Raw genomic sequence first — 19,899 nt, 5'->3', positions numbered from 1 at the left:
CTAAAGAAGTTAAAAATAATTTCTAGGTCACTGTTTTTCAAACCAACCTTCTAGTAGGTTATAAACCAAGTTAGTTGGTTAGTAATAGACTTTGTAAAAAAAAAAAAAAGAGAGAGAGAGAAAGTGTATAAGTAAAGTATAAGTAAAAACTCATAAGTAGCATATTCTTTATGGCAATTATAAATATAAATATAATATAAATATGAATTATATAGTATTTGCTCACAAAAGACAGTAGTTTTGGCACTTGGGTTTTATTATTTATTTGGCCGATTAGAGACTGAGGTAACGGATGCTTAGAAATGAGGATTATACCAGAAATGGAATCTAAATTGAAAAGATCCTCAGAAATAAGGGGGAATACCCTGACAAATACAGTTTTTATCTGTTTTTACTCCTTCTGTGTTAAGCCTTGCTTGGAAATATAAGAGGAACAAAACTGCTAAACTTTTCCACTACTTTCTGCCTTGCTCACTCACAGATTTTTGCCTTGGCTTCATTCTGTACCCTTGTCAAGTACATTTCTATTTCTAACAGTACCTCTGTTTGGATCAAGTTATCTCCTCTGAAATCATGCTGCTATTAAAATTTGATCCATTGTCGATTTCAATTTCTATGAGATTTTGTAGATGTACTGGGTTTAATCTTATATGCTTTGAGAGCTTTAAAGTGCTGGCATAATTTTTTCCTTGTGAATGAATAGCCGAATTTTGAGACCGGAAGTGTAGGTATTAAGAATTTCAAAGCACAGACTGAAACTATTTTAGAACTCCCCTTTTTTGTTCTAAGAAGAATGGGTTTTAGTTCCTAATATTAATAAGCTGAAATTTCTTTCTGTAGCTTTTCTGTCAATTCTTTACTCTTAACACCCATTGTCAGTGGAAATTAAAGTGATTTTGAATTCTTTAATCATATCACCATATTATCCTCATTATCTACTAGTAACTGTCTCTGTTTCCTCAGAATTTCTCTTTTCTTTCTTTTTTTGTTTCAGTTGTTCGATGTTACATAAGTATGGCATTAGTAAAACATTGGTAGTTTGAGAAAGCCAAGATGATGATACAGGATCAGAAGGAAACTTTAATTAGTATCCTTAAGGTAAAAGATAGTGCCTCATTGAAACTAAGCAGGAGTCTGTAAAAAAGGAACATTCAAGAGCAAAAATGGGGCACCTGGCTGGCTCAGTTGGTAGAGCATATGATTCTTACCCTCAGGGTTATGAGTTAAAGCCTGTGTTGAGCATAGAATTTATTTTTTTAAAAAGTGTAAGAAATTTAAAATATGGTAGAAATGTAATAGATAACACAAGTTAGATAAATCTAAAAAGTAGAACAGCAACAGAATCTAAGGAGATAGAAAATGTAAGAAAATTAATGTAGTGAGTCAGAAGGTCCAGTGTCTGAAAAAACATGTTCCAAAGAGAACAGACAAAATGAAGAAGATTAAATTTACATTGAAATACAGGAAATTTTCTCAGAACTGAATGAATCCTTGTCTTGCAAGTAATTACATAGAAAGTACTTAGCAAGCTGGATTTTGAAAAAGCCATTCAGGAAATTTCAGAACATGGGAATTAAAGAGAAAATCTTTAAAAAAACACTGAGGGAGAAAAACAAGCCCTGTTTGGAAGACTCAAGAAATCAGAAGGCAGGGGTGCCTGGGTGGCCTAGTGGGTTAAGCCTCTGCCTACGGCTCAGGTCATGATCCTCAGGGTTCTGGGAGGGAGCCTGCTTCCCCCTCTCTCTGCCTACTTGTGATCTTTCTCTCTGTCAAATAAATAAATTAAAATCTTTTAAAAAAGAAATAAAAAGAGAAGAAATCTCAAAAAAATATATAAAAGAAAAAAAGAAATCACAAGGCATTGGTTGGACTTGTCAACAGCAACACTGAAAACTAGAAGGTGACAGAGGATTTACTTTATACCCAGACCAGCAATCATGGGTGAGGATAAAATAATAAGAGAGATCTTAAATTTACCTCCCATGTGCTCATTCTCCAGAAGTTACTAAGAAATGTGTACTATGAAAATGAAGGAGTAAATCACTGTGGACTTGAAGGGACAGGACATCCACCACAGAGAGATGACTGGATATTAAGACATTATATATTTGAAATTAATACTTAAATGTAAATTTAGTATATTTTTTTAAATTACATTTCAGAGTTAAAAAGTAGGATCCCTCCCCACTTAAGTAATCTTTCTCTATTGTTTTAGAATAACAGGATAGTTTCTTCTGTCCCAACACATGTCAGAGTAGAGACTTGTATTTCAAATTGTGACTTGCAATTCATTATTCAATCTTGAATCCTTTAGGAATTCTACTTAAAGATAAAAAACTCTTCACAAATATATTTGTTTTCAAGAATGTCCAGATCTTTTAAAAATAATTTTTTAATGAATCCCATGATGTTTGTAGAATCCTGATATTTCAGCATTTTTATGTCTGGTTTTCACTATTATATTTCACTGCTTTTCAAAAGTATCAAATTGTAATTTTATTTTTGTAATTTTATTTGTATAAGGTACAAGTCTGAAATTAGAGACTCTGTTTTAGAAATTCATTTTAGTCTTAAATTCAGACTCATATTTCCACATAGGAAAGTGGGCCAGTTCTTTACTAAATAAGTTTCCCAAACACATGTTTTCACTAAAAATGAATGCTTTGAATAGTGTAGTTTATAGCTACTTTTGTATTCCTGGAAGACAAAAAAGTACCCAGAATTGAGGCAGGTTGGAAAGGTCACCAAAAATCTAAATTTGAATCATTAGTTATGCTTGCCAAGGTATTCCCTATGTCTCAGTAGCCCATATAACTGGTTTTGCTATTAAAAATTTTTTTCTGTAAAACTGTGTCTTTTAAAAACAATCTAATGAAACAATGATGAAAAGATAAATAAAATATTGAAAAATAAGGATTAAAATTCCTTTTCCTGCAACTACTGAAAGGAATGTTGTGTACCTGCTTATTTTGCATGAAACTTTATAAAGCAGGCAACTAAGAGGTGTCAACCTGAATACAAATCCAAGCCTTTCTGCCTCTGAACTTTTCAGTGCACAAAAATTTTGATGCAACTAATTGATGGCATGTAGAGAAAGGAATTAGTAAATTTTTTTTATTCATTTTAAGTTGAGAAACCATCTTTCCCTATCAGATAAGCCAAGTTTTCCAAACATGTTAATATTAAGTACCAAAAGCACATACATGGCAGGAAATATAACTCAGTTATAACCTCTTTAGAAAAGTCATAGTTACATAATAATTCTAAAGGCTGTTCATGGCTACAGGCTGGAAAAAAACAGTTTAAAATATTAATTTGTTCAGAATAGAAGTGTTTTAAAATAAAATAATTGTTTCCCAAACGTTAATATTTTAACTTTTTTTTTACTTTTTTTTTTTAATTTGACAGTAATCACAAGTAGGCAGAAAGGCAGGCAGAGAAAGAAGGGGAAGCAGGCTCCCTGCTGAGCAGAGAGCCCGATGTGGGGCTTGATCCCAGGACCCTGGGATCATGACCTGAGCTGAAGGCAGAGGCTTTAACCCACTGAGCCACCCAGGTGCCCTAACATGTTGTTTTTATAAATAGGGAGAATGTTTCTATCCTTCCCTGGTGGTTTAACTTCAGGGAAATAATTCTGAATATAGAATAAAAATTATCCAAAAATATTCATCAGCTTTATTTTTAGTGGTAAAAAATTAGAAACAAGTTAAATGTCCAACTGAGCAGAATATGCCAAAGTAAGTGGTGATATGGCTAAGGAAAATATGTAAGATTTAAGAGATGGCATAGGAATGAGGAGAAAACTTTAAAATATAATGGAAAAGCAGGATACTAATTTGTTCATATAGTATGTGATTACAGATACATGTTTTCATAAAAATACAGGAAGATACTGAAAGAAAATATAATAGCTTTATCAGTAATTTGTTTGGATATTGAGTTTAAGTAGTTTTTTCTGTTAAACATCCAACTCTTGGTTTCGGCTTAGGTCATGATCTCGGGGTCATGAGATCCAGCCCTTGTGTCAAGCTGAATATGGAATCTGCTTGAGATTCTCTCTCCTCCCTCTACCCCTCTCACTCATGTGTATTCCCTCTCTCCGTCTCTCTCTCAAATCTTTTTTTAAAAAGGTATTATTTTCCTAACATAAGATAAAGTGATAGCTAATATTTTCTTAGGCCACCAGTAGATAATATTCTGTTTATGTCATCTGTCAAGTAGGGAGACATTTTGATAATAACACTTTCTTAATGTCCTATTTTATTTTGTCCATGTGGAATGAACATGTTTGTATTATTTCTTAGATCTGAAACTCAGCACCGAGGCTCTGCTCCCCACTCTGAAAGTGACCTACCAGAGCAGGAAGAGGAGATTCTGGGGTCTGATGATGATGAGCAGGAAGATCCCAATGATTATTGTAAAGGTAAGGCTTTTCATAAGGAGACACCAAGTAAGATAGGATTCATGTACATGCAGTATCTCACTTAATTATTTGGCCTGAGTGTAAGCTGTTTTGATGTTTTCTGCTCCTTGCATCCTTTACTTGAAGTATAAGAAATAGTATTTCCTCTCAGTTCAATTTAATGTATTAAAGCTTGGTTTTATATTAAATCTATTTTTACCCTTTTTTTCCCTTAAAAACGATAGTATGTATTTACCTTAGAAAATTTCAGAAATATATTAAACAAAAAATATAAGCCATTTGTAACACTGTATCACCCAGAAGTAACCAATTTTGAGATTTGGCATATAGACTTTTCAGAAAACCTTTTCATTACTTTTTTCTCATAGTGATGATTGCTAATAGAAGTTAAACTGGAATTACAGATACTTAATAGCAAGTGATATCAGAATGTATCTAACTATCTGGGAGAACCTAGTTTATGTTATTCTCAGCAAGCAAAGATGTAAAAATACCTTGACTCCTGCCACTGTTGGCAGCCTTTTCAGGCTTTCCTTTCCTTGTTTTGTTGTGTTATGTTGTTTTAGGAAAACAAACTTTTTTTTTTAAGTTAAGTAAATGGAATTCATTGATCTCCCAGGATGTATAAAAATACATCCTGAGACTGCAACTATAAATAGTTTTTATATAAACATGTACATGTTTAGGTAAATCTAGATTTTTGAGGGGCAAGAATATTGTGATACATAATCTTATTTTTGTTTGAGAATGACTTATTTTGGGATGCCTAGGTGGCTCAGTTGATTAAGGGGCTGCCTTCAGCTCAGGTCATAATCCCAACCCTGGGATCAAGTTCTGGGTTGAGCTCCTTGCTTAGCGAAAAGTCTGCTTCTCCCTCTGCCTACTGCTCCCCCTGCTTGTGTACTCACTCTGTACACACACACAAATAAATAAGTCCTTTAAAAAAATGACTTATTGTTTTGTTGTTGTTGTTGTTTTTAATTTCTTTTCAGCGTAACAGTATTCATTGTTTTTGCAATGACTTATTGTTTTAAGTAACATGGTTGTTCAACAACTTGCTTACTCTAAATCATTAACCTTATTTTCTAAGATTTTTTTTAAAGATTTGCTTATTTTTTTAAACGAAGACTTATTTATTTAGAGACAGAGCTCAAGCGTATGTGTGCGCAGGAGGTGGGGCAGGAGCAGAGGGAGGGCGAGAGAGACTCTCCAGCAAACTGCTGCTGAGTGCAGAGCCCAACACAGGGCTCTATCTCACATCTCAGAACCCCGAGATCATGACTGAGCCAAAATCAAGAGTTGGATGCTTAACCAACTGAGGCACACAGGTGCTCCTAAGAATTTTTTTCATAACATGAGTTCAGTAATACTGTATGGCTGATTTTTTTTCTGTTCAATTGATGATGTAGAAGAAACCATTTTTAATTTGATAAGCAGTGTATAGATGTTGGAAAATGGAATGTAAGATATCTTTTTTTACTACTTAAGTGACAATGTTTCTTTCTTATTGTTTCTTCCAGGAGGGTATCATCTTGTGAAAATCGGAGATCTATTCAATGGGAGATACCATGTGATCAGAAAGTTGGGCTGGGGACACTTTTCAACAGTGTGGTTATCATGGGATATTCAGTAAGTTGTAATGATCCTGCAAAAGAATTAGGTGATGCCTGAGAGCTTTCATCTGAATTTCCAGAAATGATCCAGCCTTCAGTCTATCTCTAGACGAATTTCTTGATCAGAATTTTGTTGTTGGTAATCTTTATGTTCTTGGGCAAATTTATCTTTCATCTGGGGAAGAAGAGCCTTGGAGACAAAAGATTGATTCGATTAGTATCCATAAGGCACTTGGAACTTGGAAATTCAAAACATTACAAATACTCAATGAAAGTATGGTATGTAAATTCTTTAGGGTGTTTTTATTTGTTTGTTTACTGGAGTAAGTTTTTAAATGATGTCCTATACCATCCTATGTGAAGTATTTCTTCTTGCTTTTTCTAGGAAAGTGTTAAAGCTTTTAACCTTTTAGCTTTTGACATGCAGATATACAGGACACTTCTGATTTGATGTGGTTGTCCCCCATATTTACTACCATTTCATAATTTTACTTGGATTCAGAGAAGCATTCAGAGGTAGACTTTAACTTGGAGAAATGTGTGCTGACTGAGATTACCTAAGAACAGCTTTTCTTCCTTCTATAAATGAAATCTGGCCAGTTAGTACCATTAACAGTTACAAGTGATTACATAGAAATAGCCTGTGTTTAAGTACAGGAAGACATGAAATCCGTATTTGTACTTTTGTCACTGCCTCCCAGTTACAGGTAAATTTTACCTTCCTAAAGTGAGGCTAGGGCATTAGGTCTTAACTGCCTGTGTTTGTTTTGTAGGGGGAAGAAGTTTGTGGCAATGAAAGTAGTTAAAAGTGCTGAACATTATACTGAAACAGCACTAGATGAAATCCGGTTGCTGAAATCAGTGAGTATTAAATCCCATGTGTGACGCAAGACACACCAAATGTAGACTTTTTAGCATGACTAATTTTTATTGTAAAGTTATAATATCCTTAAAGAAGTAGAGGTAGATGACAATATTTATAAATTCTATGCTTGTGGTAGGGGAAGTGGTGGATTCCCATCAAAAGCATTAAAAAAAAACTTTCAAATAAATGAAAATATTTATGGAGCATGTTTTATGTACCAGAAAGCACAAAAAATGTTTTACTTTCCTACTGTAGTTTAAAGTTTTCTGACAATAGCCAAAAATATCCAGATGCCCATTAACAGATGACTGGATAAAGAAAATGTGATATTGGGTGTGTGGGTGGGTGTGTGTGTGTGTGTGTGTGTGTGTGTGAGAGAGAGAGAGAGAGAGAGAGAGAGCGCGCTGGAATATTACTTGGGCATCAAAAAGAATGAAATCTTGCCATTTGCAATGACATGGATGGAGCTAGAGGATATTAGGCTAAGCGAAATAAGTCAGTCAGAGAAAAATAAATGATTTCACTTATGTAGAATTTAAGAAACAAAACAGATGGGCATAAGGAAGGGGAAAAACAAATAAAATAAGATAAAAACAGAGGAAGACAAACCATAAGAGACTCTTAACTATAAGAAACACACTGAGGGTTGCTGGAGGGGAGGTGGGTGGGGGGATTGGATATCTGTGAGAGATGGGCGTTGAGGAAGGCACCTGATATAATGAGCACTGAGTATTATAAGCAGCTAATGAATGAATCACTAAACTCTACTTCTGAAACTAATAAAAAAAGTAAAGTTATGCGAATAAGTATATATCTATTTTATACTTTAAAATATTATAAAAATATATAAAATAAATACTTTATTAATTCCTTTTATATATCTGAAAACTTGGGTAAATTTTAGAAAACTTATTTTTAGTTTTGTTAAAAATTGGGAAGTTATGGTAGAAGGAGCTTAAACTCATAGTTAGAAAACCTGGACGTTAAGACCAGCCCTAGTCCAGTATATCCTCTAGCTCACCACGTCATTTCTTCTGAGCCCTTGAGTTTTCATTTGTAAAATGAGGGTGTTAGACCAGGAGAGCTCTAAGAATGTAATTTTCAGAGTGCCAGTCTGACAGGCTAGGAGCCTGTGCCCAAAAGTTACATCGATACTGCTTGCTTCCTTGATTGAGAAGGTTTTTTATGGAGGGGAAAGTTCGACTGAGTAAACAGTGTGAGGAATGTTGGTTCAGTGGTTGTTTTGCATCCTATGAAAGCTCCTTATTTCCTCATGGCCTGGTAACCAGCATTAATTTGAGAGTCACACTTTTGGTAGAAAAATGGTTGAATTAGAGCAATAGTCTTTGTCCGTTGTATTTCCTTTTGTGCACTGTTTATTTCTTTGCCTGTTTGAGCAATTAAATTTTTAGTATGTTTTTCTCATAATTTGTGTGATCTCTTTCTTGGGAGTAATTGTTCCTTTGTTACATGTGCTACAGGTATTCCCTCCCTCCCCCACTAACTGGCTTATTTCCATGCTTTCCCTTTTGCTAAATACTGTCTCTTTCCCACTACAGGTTCGTAATTCAGACCCTAACGATCCAAATAGAGAAATGGTTGTTCAACTGTTAGATGACTTTAAAATATCAGGAGTTAACGGAACACGTATCCTTTAAAGAAATGTTTGAAAATAAATCACGAAATAACCTTATCTCCGAGAAAGGAAACCAGATTGATAAAATAGCATTCGTCTCTTTTCTCAAGGCAAAGTATAATCAAACTACTTTGGGTTATTGTAGACTTCTGAACACAGATATGAATAGTGTTTATATGTTGTGACTTGTCAGGGTATTGCTTAGGCTTTTTCCCCTTTCCAGGCAAATTAAACCAAAGTCAAAAGAAAAACTTTTTTTTTTTTTAAATTAGGCTTGTATTAGTAAAGGTTCTTAATGGGAATAATCTTTCATGATAAATACTGGAAAAAGAAAAAATTAACATGTTGTATTATCTACTGGCCTTCAACATTGAAGAGGGTGTGCATATAGATTATGCTTAGACTCTAAACAGGTGTGATTGCATTCTGTCAAAATGAAAAAACTGACTTGTTTAATGTTTTTATCTGGATTTTTAGAATTTCTTGAAGGAATCTTAGCTGATTTTTTCATAAGTGACATGTGTGAACTGATTAAAAGGTTATTGCAACAGCCATGCTTATGACGGCTCATCAGACTTTTCAGAATAAAAGATGAAGTAGAATCTCACTTGGATTGGAGAGTCTAAAACTACCTGTTCATAAACTATTTAAAAATGTTAAAAGAAAGACATTTCTTCTTTCATTCTACTTTTTCTGCATATTTAGCCTCTCTTAACATGCACTGTTAATTGCCAGTTACCTCTTTTTAAGGAGGTGGGCTACATATGGTTCTGGAATCATGTGGACTATGGTAAGAGGTTTGACTGGAGGAATGAGCGAGAACAGGTGATAATGTGAAAAGATTTTTTCTGTCATTCTAAATTCAGTTGTTATTTCCTTGGGGAAGTATAAATCACATATCCCTGATGTCTGAAGAAAAGTGCTTCAAGAATCATCCGTTTTAAAGCAGAGTCTTGTGACTGTTGTGATCACTCTGTAGATGGCTTACTCTGTATGTATATAATAAGGCTAACCAAGATACAAAAGATACATAGGATGCCATTAGATTCTATTTCCCTGTTGTTTAATCTTGTAATGATTATCATGCCAACTCTCTCTCTGCTAATTTGGGAAAGCTACAAATAAAACTAGAAATATTCTAAATAGTCTCCTCAATAATGCTTGAGTGAGTATCTTGATTTGACTCCAATGAAGAAGGGTGTTCTTTTTGTTGGTTTGTTTTTTAAACTATTGAAATCTTAGTGGGTTTGAATTTCAAGTTTCAAGATATTTTCCAAATATTACCAGGTAGTTTCTCTGTAGTTTTATCCACTGAGTCCCTCTTTGTCCTGAGCCCATTTCTCCTCTGCTCTTCCTACTTGTCTCCCAGCTGTCTTGGCTCCCACATTATTTGCTGCTACTAGAGATTAAAAAAGATAAAGAACACTGCGTTAAGGATTAATGGGTTATGCCATTCTCTTTTCACAAGATAAGCATGTCTGCATGAAGCCATATATCTGTATTTTTCTTTGTATCTGAGCATTTCCAGAGCACTGTCCTTCTCATACTGAAATATAAGGGACCCTAAACTAAGAGGGAGCACAAACAGGGGAACAGCAGACAGAGGGAGAGGCAGGCTCCCCACTGAGCAGGGAGCCCGGTGTGGGGCTCCATCCCAGGACCCTGAGATCATGACCTGAACCGAAGACAGAGGCTTAATCCACTGAGCCACCCAGGCGCCCCTCTTAAGCTACTAAATGTTCAGTCATTTTTGTATCACTGCATAGAGATTGAAAATCCCACTGTCAAATTACAATGGTTCTCTCAAGAAATCAAACATTGAAACTAGGAGCATAATAGAATAACTTAAGAATTCCATTTTCTGGGTTGTTGTTTTTTTTTTAAGCAATCTGCATTTTAATAAGTCCTGTTTTGTTATATTTCGTGTATACAAAGTAGAATAGTTAATCTCCACACATTCATTATACATTTTAGGATCTTGTTTAATCTTGTTTTGTCTCTACCTCCTGCTAATTTTGTGGCTATTAGATATATTACTTCACCCATAATTATTTTAGAATGTATCTCCAAAAAAGAAGGACTTTAAAATATAACCTCAATATAATCACTATGTCTAAAAAAAATTAGGACCAGTTTTTTAGTCATCCCAGTATCTAATTTGATAATGTTTTTGTCTAGGAGTTTATGGTTTCAGGTCTTAAACATCCAATGAAGTCTCCATTTTGAGTTGATTTTTGTATGTGGTGTAAGATAGTCGTCAAGTTTCATTCTTTGCATGTGGCTGACTAGTTTTCCCAACACCATTTATTGAAGAGATTTCTTCTTTCCCCAGTGTGTCATAAGTGAATTGACTATATGTATGGGTTTATATCTGCCCACGACTATGACTATGAATTTATCTAGCCTTTTTGATGAGAACAGACATTGTTGAAGCCTTTTGGGAACGCTGGTCACTATTCTCTAATTTCTTCAGGTGGTATTTTCCCCCTGCCTCCAGTAGTTTCCTTGTATACTTATATTGATTAGTAGTACTCAGTAGTTTCCTTGTATACTTATATTGATTAGTATTACTCTGCTAAATACTTAAGGGGATCCCTCTGCAGATCACCAAGTTCTCTTTTTCTGTAGCTGCCTTTGTCTCCCAAGACTGTTGACTCCATCTCTTAAACTCAGGGGATCTGGAAAGTCTCAAGGCAATAATATGGGGCAGTCATAGGACTCAGCTCATTTGTTTCTCTTTTCTCAAGGATCACTGCCTTTATTTGCCTGATGTCAGGGTCAATAAATTTGTCGTTTTATGTATTTTGTCTGCTTTTGTTGTTGTCGTTTTAAACAAGAGGGTAAATGCATGCCCTGTTAACTCCATCTTGACAGAAGTTCCTAGGGATGTTTAACTCTGAGAAATTGCCAGCCAGTTTTCCAAAGTGGTAGTACCATTTTATACTTCTCTTAGCAAGTAAGAGAGTTCTCATTGCTCCATATCCTCCCCTATATTTAGTCCTGTTGGTCTTTTTATTTTAGTTATTCTAGTGAATTTGTAACGCTATCTTATGAAAATTTTGTTTGTGTCTCCCTGAATAGCATGTCCCTTTAATCTTCTTTAATTTAGAACGTTGCTTTCCTTTAATGGCATTGACTTTTTTTTCTTTTTTAAAGAACCCAGAGCAGATATTTTATCTCTTAATTTGGATTTGTCTAATGGTTTCCTGAAAATTAATTCCATGCAGTCATGGATGATGCTTTATTCTTCTCGGTGTATTAAATCAGAAAGTACCTGATATTAGTATGTACTTTAGCATTAGTGGGTAATAAGTTGAATCACTAGGTTAAGTCACAGTCTTCCAGATTTCCCTGTTTAGAAATACCTTTTTCCTTTCATAATTAATAAGCAATCTGGGTTGATACTGTGACATTGTGACTTTATTCCAACCACTCTTTAACTCAGTAGTTTTAGTGTTCATTGATTCTTACTTGAGCCAGTTATTGCTACAGTAATTATAAAATGGTAATTTTCTATTTCTGTCTTTGTATGTCTGTTACTTGTCATTTTCTCTAAAAAAGATATTTCCAGGAGCACCTGGCTGCCTCAGTTTCAGGGTCCTGATTCTGAGCCCCATGTTGGGTGTAGAGATTACTTAGAGTGAAGATTAAAATCTTTTTAAAAAATTAAAAATAATTAAAAAGATATTTCCCTGTCCACAACACATTACTTTTTAAAGTCTTTGTTTGGACTCACTCCGTTTTTATTTATAAGTTAATTCATAACTTCATTTTTAAAAATGCTTTCAACTTGGCGAGTGTCATCCTTTCCAAGTTGTTCTCTTGATGTGTTCCATTACTGTTCACACAACTAGGTTTCCAGGTTCACCTAGAATTTGGCCATTTCTTCAAGGAGCCCAGGTTTTCCTTTAGTGAAAAATCTTATTTAAAGGAGAATTCTGAGCACTAGTTCATTATTACATATGTATATTTTGACTTTTCCCATAGGTAGAAATTTCTGGAGGTGCAAGGTAGCAACATACTATAAAATCCCAGCCATGCCCTGCACATAGTTATTCCTACTTGTGGTGATTGGAATGTTTATACATAAAGAGAACACACGGTGGCACTAGAATCAAGATTAGTTTTGTAAACTACCCTGACAAGTCACAACATATAAACTACTGTTTTTAAAAAATGTTGGCCTTCACATTTTTTAGGTTAAGTTTTGGTACATTATTTCCTGCAGTTAAAGCAGAAGTTATTTTTTCTTGCTTTGAGACCATGAGAGTAGGAGTTGTTACCCTGGGCATTAGTTTTGCATCAGGGAAAACTGATCAACAACTTAAAGCTAGTGCTTTCACTAATTGAATGTGCAGGTTTCTTTTACTTTTACTACTGAGCGTTTTAATGTACATAGTTTTATCAATAAACCAGCCCCCCCCCCCAATTTCTTGGATGTTTTCAGTAACTAACCTTTGGAATTCAGAATATTGACAGCTAGTTATATTTTTAAGTCATATTTTTTTATACTGAAAGAATTACACAGTAACAGTTTCATTGGGGCAGAACACATTTTATCTTGCCTCTTTCTTCTTTTGTGCCCCCCTTTTCCTTCCTTAACAAACCCTTAGATATCTGCATGGTTTTTGAAGTTTTGGGGCATCATCTGCTCAAGTGGATCATCAAGTCCAATTACCAAGGGCTTCCACTGCCTTGTGTCAAAAAAATTATCCAGCAAGTATGTATCCTAGTTTTTTCTATGTGGTGATTGTTTTATATTCTTAAAGTGTCAGGAGTTTCCTATATCCAATAGAATTTTTATTTTAAAAACTAGGGATTTTTTTAAATTGTTAAAATTAGGTGTTTTATTCAGCCCCTAATGTTTATTCTCTCTTTAAGTGATTTAGCAATAATCATTTTTCCCAGATTCATCTCCTATAATAATCATTAGAGAGGAAGATGTGTTCATTGACTGGTGTTGGAAATTTGGAGCCCTTATCTGGAAGTTGTGGTTGCAAATATTTATTATTTGTGAATAGAGAATTGCTATGTCAAATTATTACTATCTGTAGAACATTATTCAAGGGTATTTTCTAATATTCTGAATAGCTTTCAATATACAGTAAAGAAGTTTACTCTTAGGAAAATATTAATACTTCAGAGGGCAAATAATTTGTTTGGATAATGTGTTTTGGTGGAAAGAGCTCTAAACTGGGAATCAAGAGACCTAGGTTCTTTATCAACAAGGAAATTTTAATTAAGAGATATCTAAATCTTTCATCACCTATATTTCACCATTTTAAGAGCATATTGACTTTTATTCTCAGCCTTACTGTTCTTCATTAACTATCTCAATACTATTAGCTTTTTAAAACAATTAGCCTTTTAAAACTTTTTATTAATAGATGAACTCTTGTCTTTGCTCATACTTTACAGGTAATCTTTCTGGGGAAGTTTTCCTTGGTGCCTTACTAAAAATGCTTTATTCTCTGTTGAAAACTATCATATTGTTCTTATATTTTTACTTTTTAAAATGTTGTATTGTGATTTCTTCCTTCTCCAGAAAGGACTTAAATTCTGTGTTTGCAAGTCTACTGCTCTGTTCCCATTCAGGTGTTACAGGGTCTGGATTATTTACACACCAAGTGCCGTATCATCCACACTGACATTAAACCAGAAAACATCTTGTTGTCGGTGAACGAGCAGTATATCCGAAGACTGGCTGCAGAAGCAACCGAATGGCAGAGATCTGGAGCTCCTCCACCTTCTGGATCTGCAGGTATGTTTTCTTTAAGGACTTTGGTCTCATTAGAAGTTAATAAAAGTTCTGGGGCACCCAGGTGGCTCCGTTGGTTAACCGTCCGCCTTCGAGCCAGTCCTGGGATCAAGCCCCCGCATCAGGCTCCCTGTTCACTCTGTCTGTCTCACGGTCTCTCTCTCAAATAAATAAATCTTTTTTAAAAAGGAAAGAAAGAAAAAAGTTGAGAAGTTCCTATTTTTATTCTATTACCAGGCAGTTAAGTAAAGCATTTCTCATTTAACAATAAGATACAGTAAGTACTTATGTATAAGAAAGTCTCAGCCTTCAAGACTTTAAATTTTAATCTTCAGTATTGCTCTCCTATAGAAAGAAGTCTAGAAATTGGGACGCCTGGGTGGCTCAGTGGGTTAAGCCACTGCTTTCGGCTCAGGTCATGATCTCAGAGCCCTGGGATTGAGCCCCCCATCAGGCTCTCTGCTAAGCAGGGAGCCTGCTTCCTCCTCTCTCTCTGCTGCTTCTCTGCCTGCTTGTGATCTCTCTCTGTCAAATAAATAAAATCTTCTAAAAAAAAAATAGAAGTCTAGAAATTGTCTCTTCTAGATACAGATATTTTGTATACTATAAAAGTTATTAATGATTCATATTCTTGTTTTAAAATATTTTCCCTTGTGATTCAGTGGCTATTTTTGATGTGTTTATCTCTAACCATGATCATACATACCTGCTTGCTTATAGATCAGTGTGATCTATAGAGGGCTTGCTATCAAGAACTTGAGTTTAGGGGTGCCTGGGTGGCTCAGTAGCTTAAGCCACTGCCTTCGGCTCAGGTCATGATCTCGGGATCCTGCGATCAAGTCCCGCATCAGGCTCTCTGCTCAGCAGGGAGCCTGCTTCTCCCTGTCTCTCTGCCTGCCTCTCTGCCTGCCTCTCTGCCTATTTGTGATCTCTCTCTCTGTCAAATAAATAAATCTTTTTTTTTTTTAATAAATTAAAAAAAAAAAAACTTGAGTTTAAGCACTGGATTGGACAGACCTGGTTCGAATCCTGGCTTCATCATTGGCTGGTTGTTTTGAGCAAGTGTCTTGACTTCCCTTTCCCTCATGAAGTTCTTGGGATTAGTTCCATGTTAAAGCAGTTAATAGGTTGCCAGACAGTAGTATGTGCTAAATAAATGATGGCTATGATTGTGGTGCTTTTTTTTTTTTTTTGCCATTTGGGGTATAGATTTTAATTTTAGTAGTTTTATTATATTTGAGGAACTTTTTTTTTTTAAGGAACGTGATCAAGTTTATTTTTCCAAAATGAAAACGTTCTAGAAATATTACACAACAATGTGAATATAATTAACACTGTTGAACTGTACACTTAAGTGTACAGGGAAATTTTACCTTGTGTGGCTTTGACCAGAATTAAAAAAAAAATTTTTTTAAGAGTCTACCTCCCACCTAATGTAAACTAACACCCATAACATGCTATGTTACAAATTATTATATAGCTCTTAATGCTGCTCTCCTTTTAAAACTGACCATTGCCAAGAAGAAGAATTAAGTGATGGGGATTCTAGGTGGGGATGAGGGCTGCTGCCTATCATTTTCTGTTTTAAGCATACATAGGAATGAGATTTTTGCAACATTAATAGCAGAAACCAGAAATTGGAACTTGGATCTTTGCATGTATGGATTTTATCTGGAGAGGAATTTAATTTATTTAAATTCATTCTAAGTTTGCCAACTTTTATGTGTATTATTCTTTTTTAAAAGATGGTACTTCTACCAGAGTTGCTTTTAAAAAGAGTGGTTTTCTCTGTAACATAAACTTACATGGCTTGCTGAATGCCAGGATTCTTACTTAGTTTTCTTTTCTTTTCAGTCAGTACTGCGCCCCAGCCTAAACCAGTAAGTATAAGGTGTTTCTATGTTTAATTCTGATCTGTGGGCAATGGGCAGGGATTCCTCTGTTAGGGATCACAGTTTGTGTAGAGTTTGAAAACCAAAGAAAAAAATATTCCTGCGCTTCTATATTTTCTCCAGTAAATGCCCATGCATCTTTGACAAGTTTGTACTGGTGAGGCTCCTATAAACTTGAGAGTGTCTGAAAGTATCAGCCCCACAGTTGGCTCAGAGGACCAAAATTTATTGTTAAGTTTGTTTCTATTTGGTTTCATAAGAGTATCCACATTGTTTAAGTTAATGAGAAACTTAAGCGCTATGTTAGGAAAAGAATGAAATTTAATTAGGAAATATTAAAGTTAACAGTTATCTCCAACTGGGGGTAATGGATTAGCCACCTGAAGGCTTTATCTGTTTGTAATCTCCGCCCAGGCTGACAAAATGTCAAAGAATAAGAAGAAGAAATTGAAGAAGAAGCAGAAGCGCCAGGCAGAATTACTAGAGAAGCGAATGCAGGAAATTGAGGAAATGGAGAAAGAGTCGGGCCCTGGGCAAAAAAGACCAAACAAGCAAGAAGAATCAGAGAGTCCTGTTGAAAGACCCTTGAAAGAGAACCCACCTAATAAAATGACCCAAGAAAAACTTGGTATAAATAGAGCATACACAAAAATTTACTTTAACATTACTTTATCATTGTTCTATAATATAGTGGTTTCATGCATACAACACATTTGGGGGTGTCCTTATACAGTAAGAGTACAGAACCTTCATAAATGTCAGGCAGGTAATATTCAAATGTAATTTCTGACTTTTCTATGGAAATGCAACATAGACTTCATTTTGCAGTTGAGTAAGGATGAGAAGATCTTTTTTCCTTCCATAAATAGGTCTTAGATGTTCAGTCATGTTTTTATGTCACCCTATATAAGTTCTAGAAAGCATTTTTAATCTTGTGGAGAAATTTTTTTGTTCTTTCACTCATACACATACACATACATCCTTTTTGTCTGTTTGTTCCTTAGAAGAGTCAAGTACCATTGACCAGGATCAAACACTTATGGAACGTGGTGTAGAGGGTGGTGCAGCAGAAATTAATTGCAATGGAGTAATTGAAATCGTTAATTATACTGAAAACAGTAATAAAGAAACATTGAGGCTTAAAGAGGATCTACATAATGCTAATGACTGTGATGTCCAAAATTTGAAGCAGGAACCTAGTTTCCTAAGCTCCCAAAATGGAGACAGCAGCACATCTCAGGAAACAGACTCTTGTACACCTGTAACCTCTGAGGTGTCAGATACCATGATGTGCCAGGCTTCACCAAATGTAAACAAGTCATTCAGTGAACAGGACATCAGCCAACTTCAAGAAAGCATTCGGGCAGAGATACCCTGTGAAGATGAGCATGAGCAAGAACAAAATGGACCATTGGACAACAAAGGTACCTAAACAGACATCCTTCCCCAGTACTCCTTCCCTGAATAGCATATTCATGAATTTCTAGTCTAAATCTACCATTGTTTTTATAAATAAAACTTCATAGCAGGTTCCCAGGTTACCTTCAGTGTGTAAATTTTTAACTAACTTTGAATTGTATTGGTCATGTAGTGGGTGCACAGCACTTCATTTGCCCTGAAGGCAGAGGTAGATTTTAATTGTGTAAACTGAAGGTGTTGCTACTCTTTATCTTAGAAAATTTAGTGAACTTTTCCAGTCAGAGGCCTGGGTATGTTGCCTCAGAGCATTTTATTAACCTTTGGGTATGTTTGTGTTCACTAAACACTCTTATTAATGATATCCTTTGTCTGTAGGAAAATCCACTGCTGGAAATTTTCTTGTTAATCCCCTTGAGCCAAAAAATGCAGAAAAGCTCCAAGTGAAGATTGCTGATCTTGGAAATGCCTGTTGGGTGGTAAGTTAAACTTAGTGCTGTGTTTTGAAGTGACTAGCAATGAAGGAAAATTTGAAATTTAATTGTGCTAAGGAAGAAAACATCTGTAGGTCTGTACTCAGATTGCCGGTTAACATGTTAGTGAAAATTTTTTCACTTTTTTCTTAATCTTCAATTATAGAAACGTTCAAATATACTTAACAGAAGTAGAGTAGTATAATAAAACAGCCCCCACTCCCATTCCAGTTACCTGTCACCCAGGTGCAACAATGTTAATTCCTGGTCAATCTTGGGGGTGTTTTATTTTTTTTGGTTTTTTTGTGTGTGTTTTTTTAAAGATTTTATTTATTTATTTGTCAGACAGAGATCACAAGTAGGCAGAGAGGCAGGCAGAGAGAGGGGAAAGTGCGCTCCCCACCGAGCAGAGAGCCAGATGTGGGGCTGGCTCCTAGGACACTGAGATCATGACCTGAGCCGAAGGCAGAGGTTTTAACCCACTGAACCACCCAGGCGCCCCAGGGTCAATCTTGTTTTATCTGTATTCTAATTCATTTTCATATTCAACAATGCTTATGTTCATACTTCCCCGATATTTTCAAAATTGATATTGATACTATTAATTGTAACCTTTTAACTCATTCAATATTTTGGACATTTTGTCAAACAGAAATTTATATCAAATTCAGTTGGTTATGTAGTATTCCCTAATGTACTTAGTTTTTTACACATATTTGGTAGCTCTTTGCAGTGAGCATCTGGTTGTTTTGTGGGTGTTTTTTTGTTTTGTTTTTTGTTTTTTTTTAAAGATTTTATTTATTTGTTTGACAGAGAGAGATCACAAGTAGGTGGGCAGTGGGTGGGCAGGCTCCCTTGCTGAACAGAGAGCCCTATGTGAGACTCAGTCCCAGGACCTTGAGATCAAGACCCGAGCCGAAGGCAGAGACTTAACCCACTGAGCCACCCGGGCGCCCTGCAGTCATCATCTTTACTCACAAATCTTCATATGGTTGTCCTTAGGACAGAACCTAAACATAGAATTCCTAAGTCAAAAAGTGCGTGCTTTATTTTTTAATAATATTGCTTACCTAAGAAATTGGGGGAGGGCATTATTTTTAATGGACACCTCAACAATCTAGGAATTGATTTGCACATAAATGACACTACTCAGAGTCATACACCTTGTAAACAGGAATGTTGAAGATTGCCGAAGGAAAAACTGCATTATTAAAAATCCATAATAATGTGTTTTACATTTATTTTTATACTTCAGATTTTTCTATTCCATATGGCATTCAGGTAATTAGAATTACTCCACCATACCACGGTCTGATCTAGGCCAGCCAGTCTTCACCTGAGTGCAGGATGACTGCTGTAGCCCACTCACTCTCCCTTTGGTTGCCCATGTCCCCATAAGACTATTGTCAGCACATCTATCAGAATGACTTCCCTCAAAATGAATGCCAAAGTCTTTACCATGTCCCACATAACACCAAGCAAATGATGTCTTCCTTCTGCCTGGAATTCTCTTCCCAAGACAATGTACAACTCATTTTCTTCAAGTTCCTATTCAGTTGTCATCAGGAAGATCTTCCCCTGAACACCTAATATAATAAGCAAACCACCACTATCCAAACCCATACACCTTTATTATATTCATTCATGTATTATCTCTCTCTTCCTCTCCCTCTTCAGTTTTTTTTCTTCATAGCACCTGTCACACAGTCTAATACTATATAGTTGTTTGCTTACTGTCCCTTTTCCTAAATGTATGCCCCATCACAACAGATTCTTCTGTTCACTTCTGTATCTGCAGTACTTAGAAAAGAACCTAGGGAGGT

At 35.4% G+C, this 19,899-nt stretch overlaps 1 protein-coding gene across 1 annotated transcript in view; it reads left to right on the top strand.

The window, feature by feature from the left end:
- SRPK1 (SRSF protein kinase 1) overlaps nucleotides 1-19,899 on the top strand; it is a 79,855-nt gene that overhangs the window by 38,948 nt on the left and 21,008 nt on the right. The window contains 10 exon segments of the mRNA XM_059400126.1: nucleotides 4,305-4,423; nucleotides 5,944-6,052; nucleotides 6,810-6,897; nucleotides 8,461-8,548; nucleotides 13,151-13,257; nucleotides 14,133-14,298; nucleotides 16,150-16,175; nucleotides 16,602-16,815; nucleotides 17,192-17,611; nucleotides 17,982-18,082. Of these exon segments, the coding sequence (XP_059256109.1) occupies nucleotides 4,305-4,423; nucleotides 5,944-6,052; nucleotides 6,810-6,897; nucleotides 8,461-8,548; nucleotides 13,151-13,257; nucleotides 14,133-14,298; nucleotides 16,150-16,175; nucleotides 16,602-16,815; nucleotides 17,192-17,611; nucleotides 17,982-18,082 (1,438 nt within the window).

Source organism: Mustela nigripes, chromosome 5 (assembly GCF_022355385.1).
Source record: "Mustela nigripes isolate SB6536 chromosome 5, MUSNIG.SB6536, whole genome shotgun sequence".
Lineage (NCBI taxonomy): Eukaryota > Metazoa > Chordata > Mammalia > Carnivora > Mustelidae > Mustela > Mustela nigripes.
Note: the sequence above shows the minus strand (reverse complement) of the source record. Positions and strands in the feature narration are given on the sequence as shown.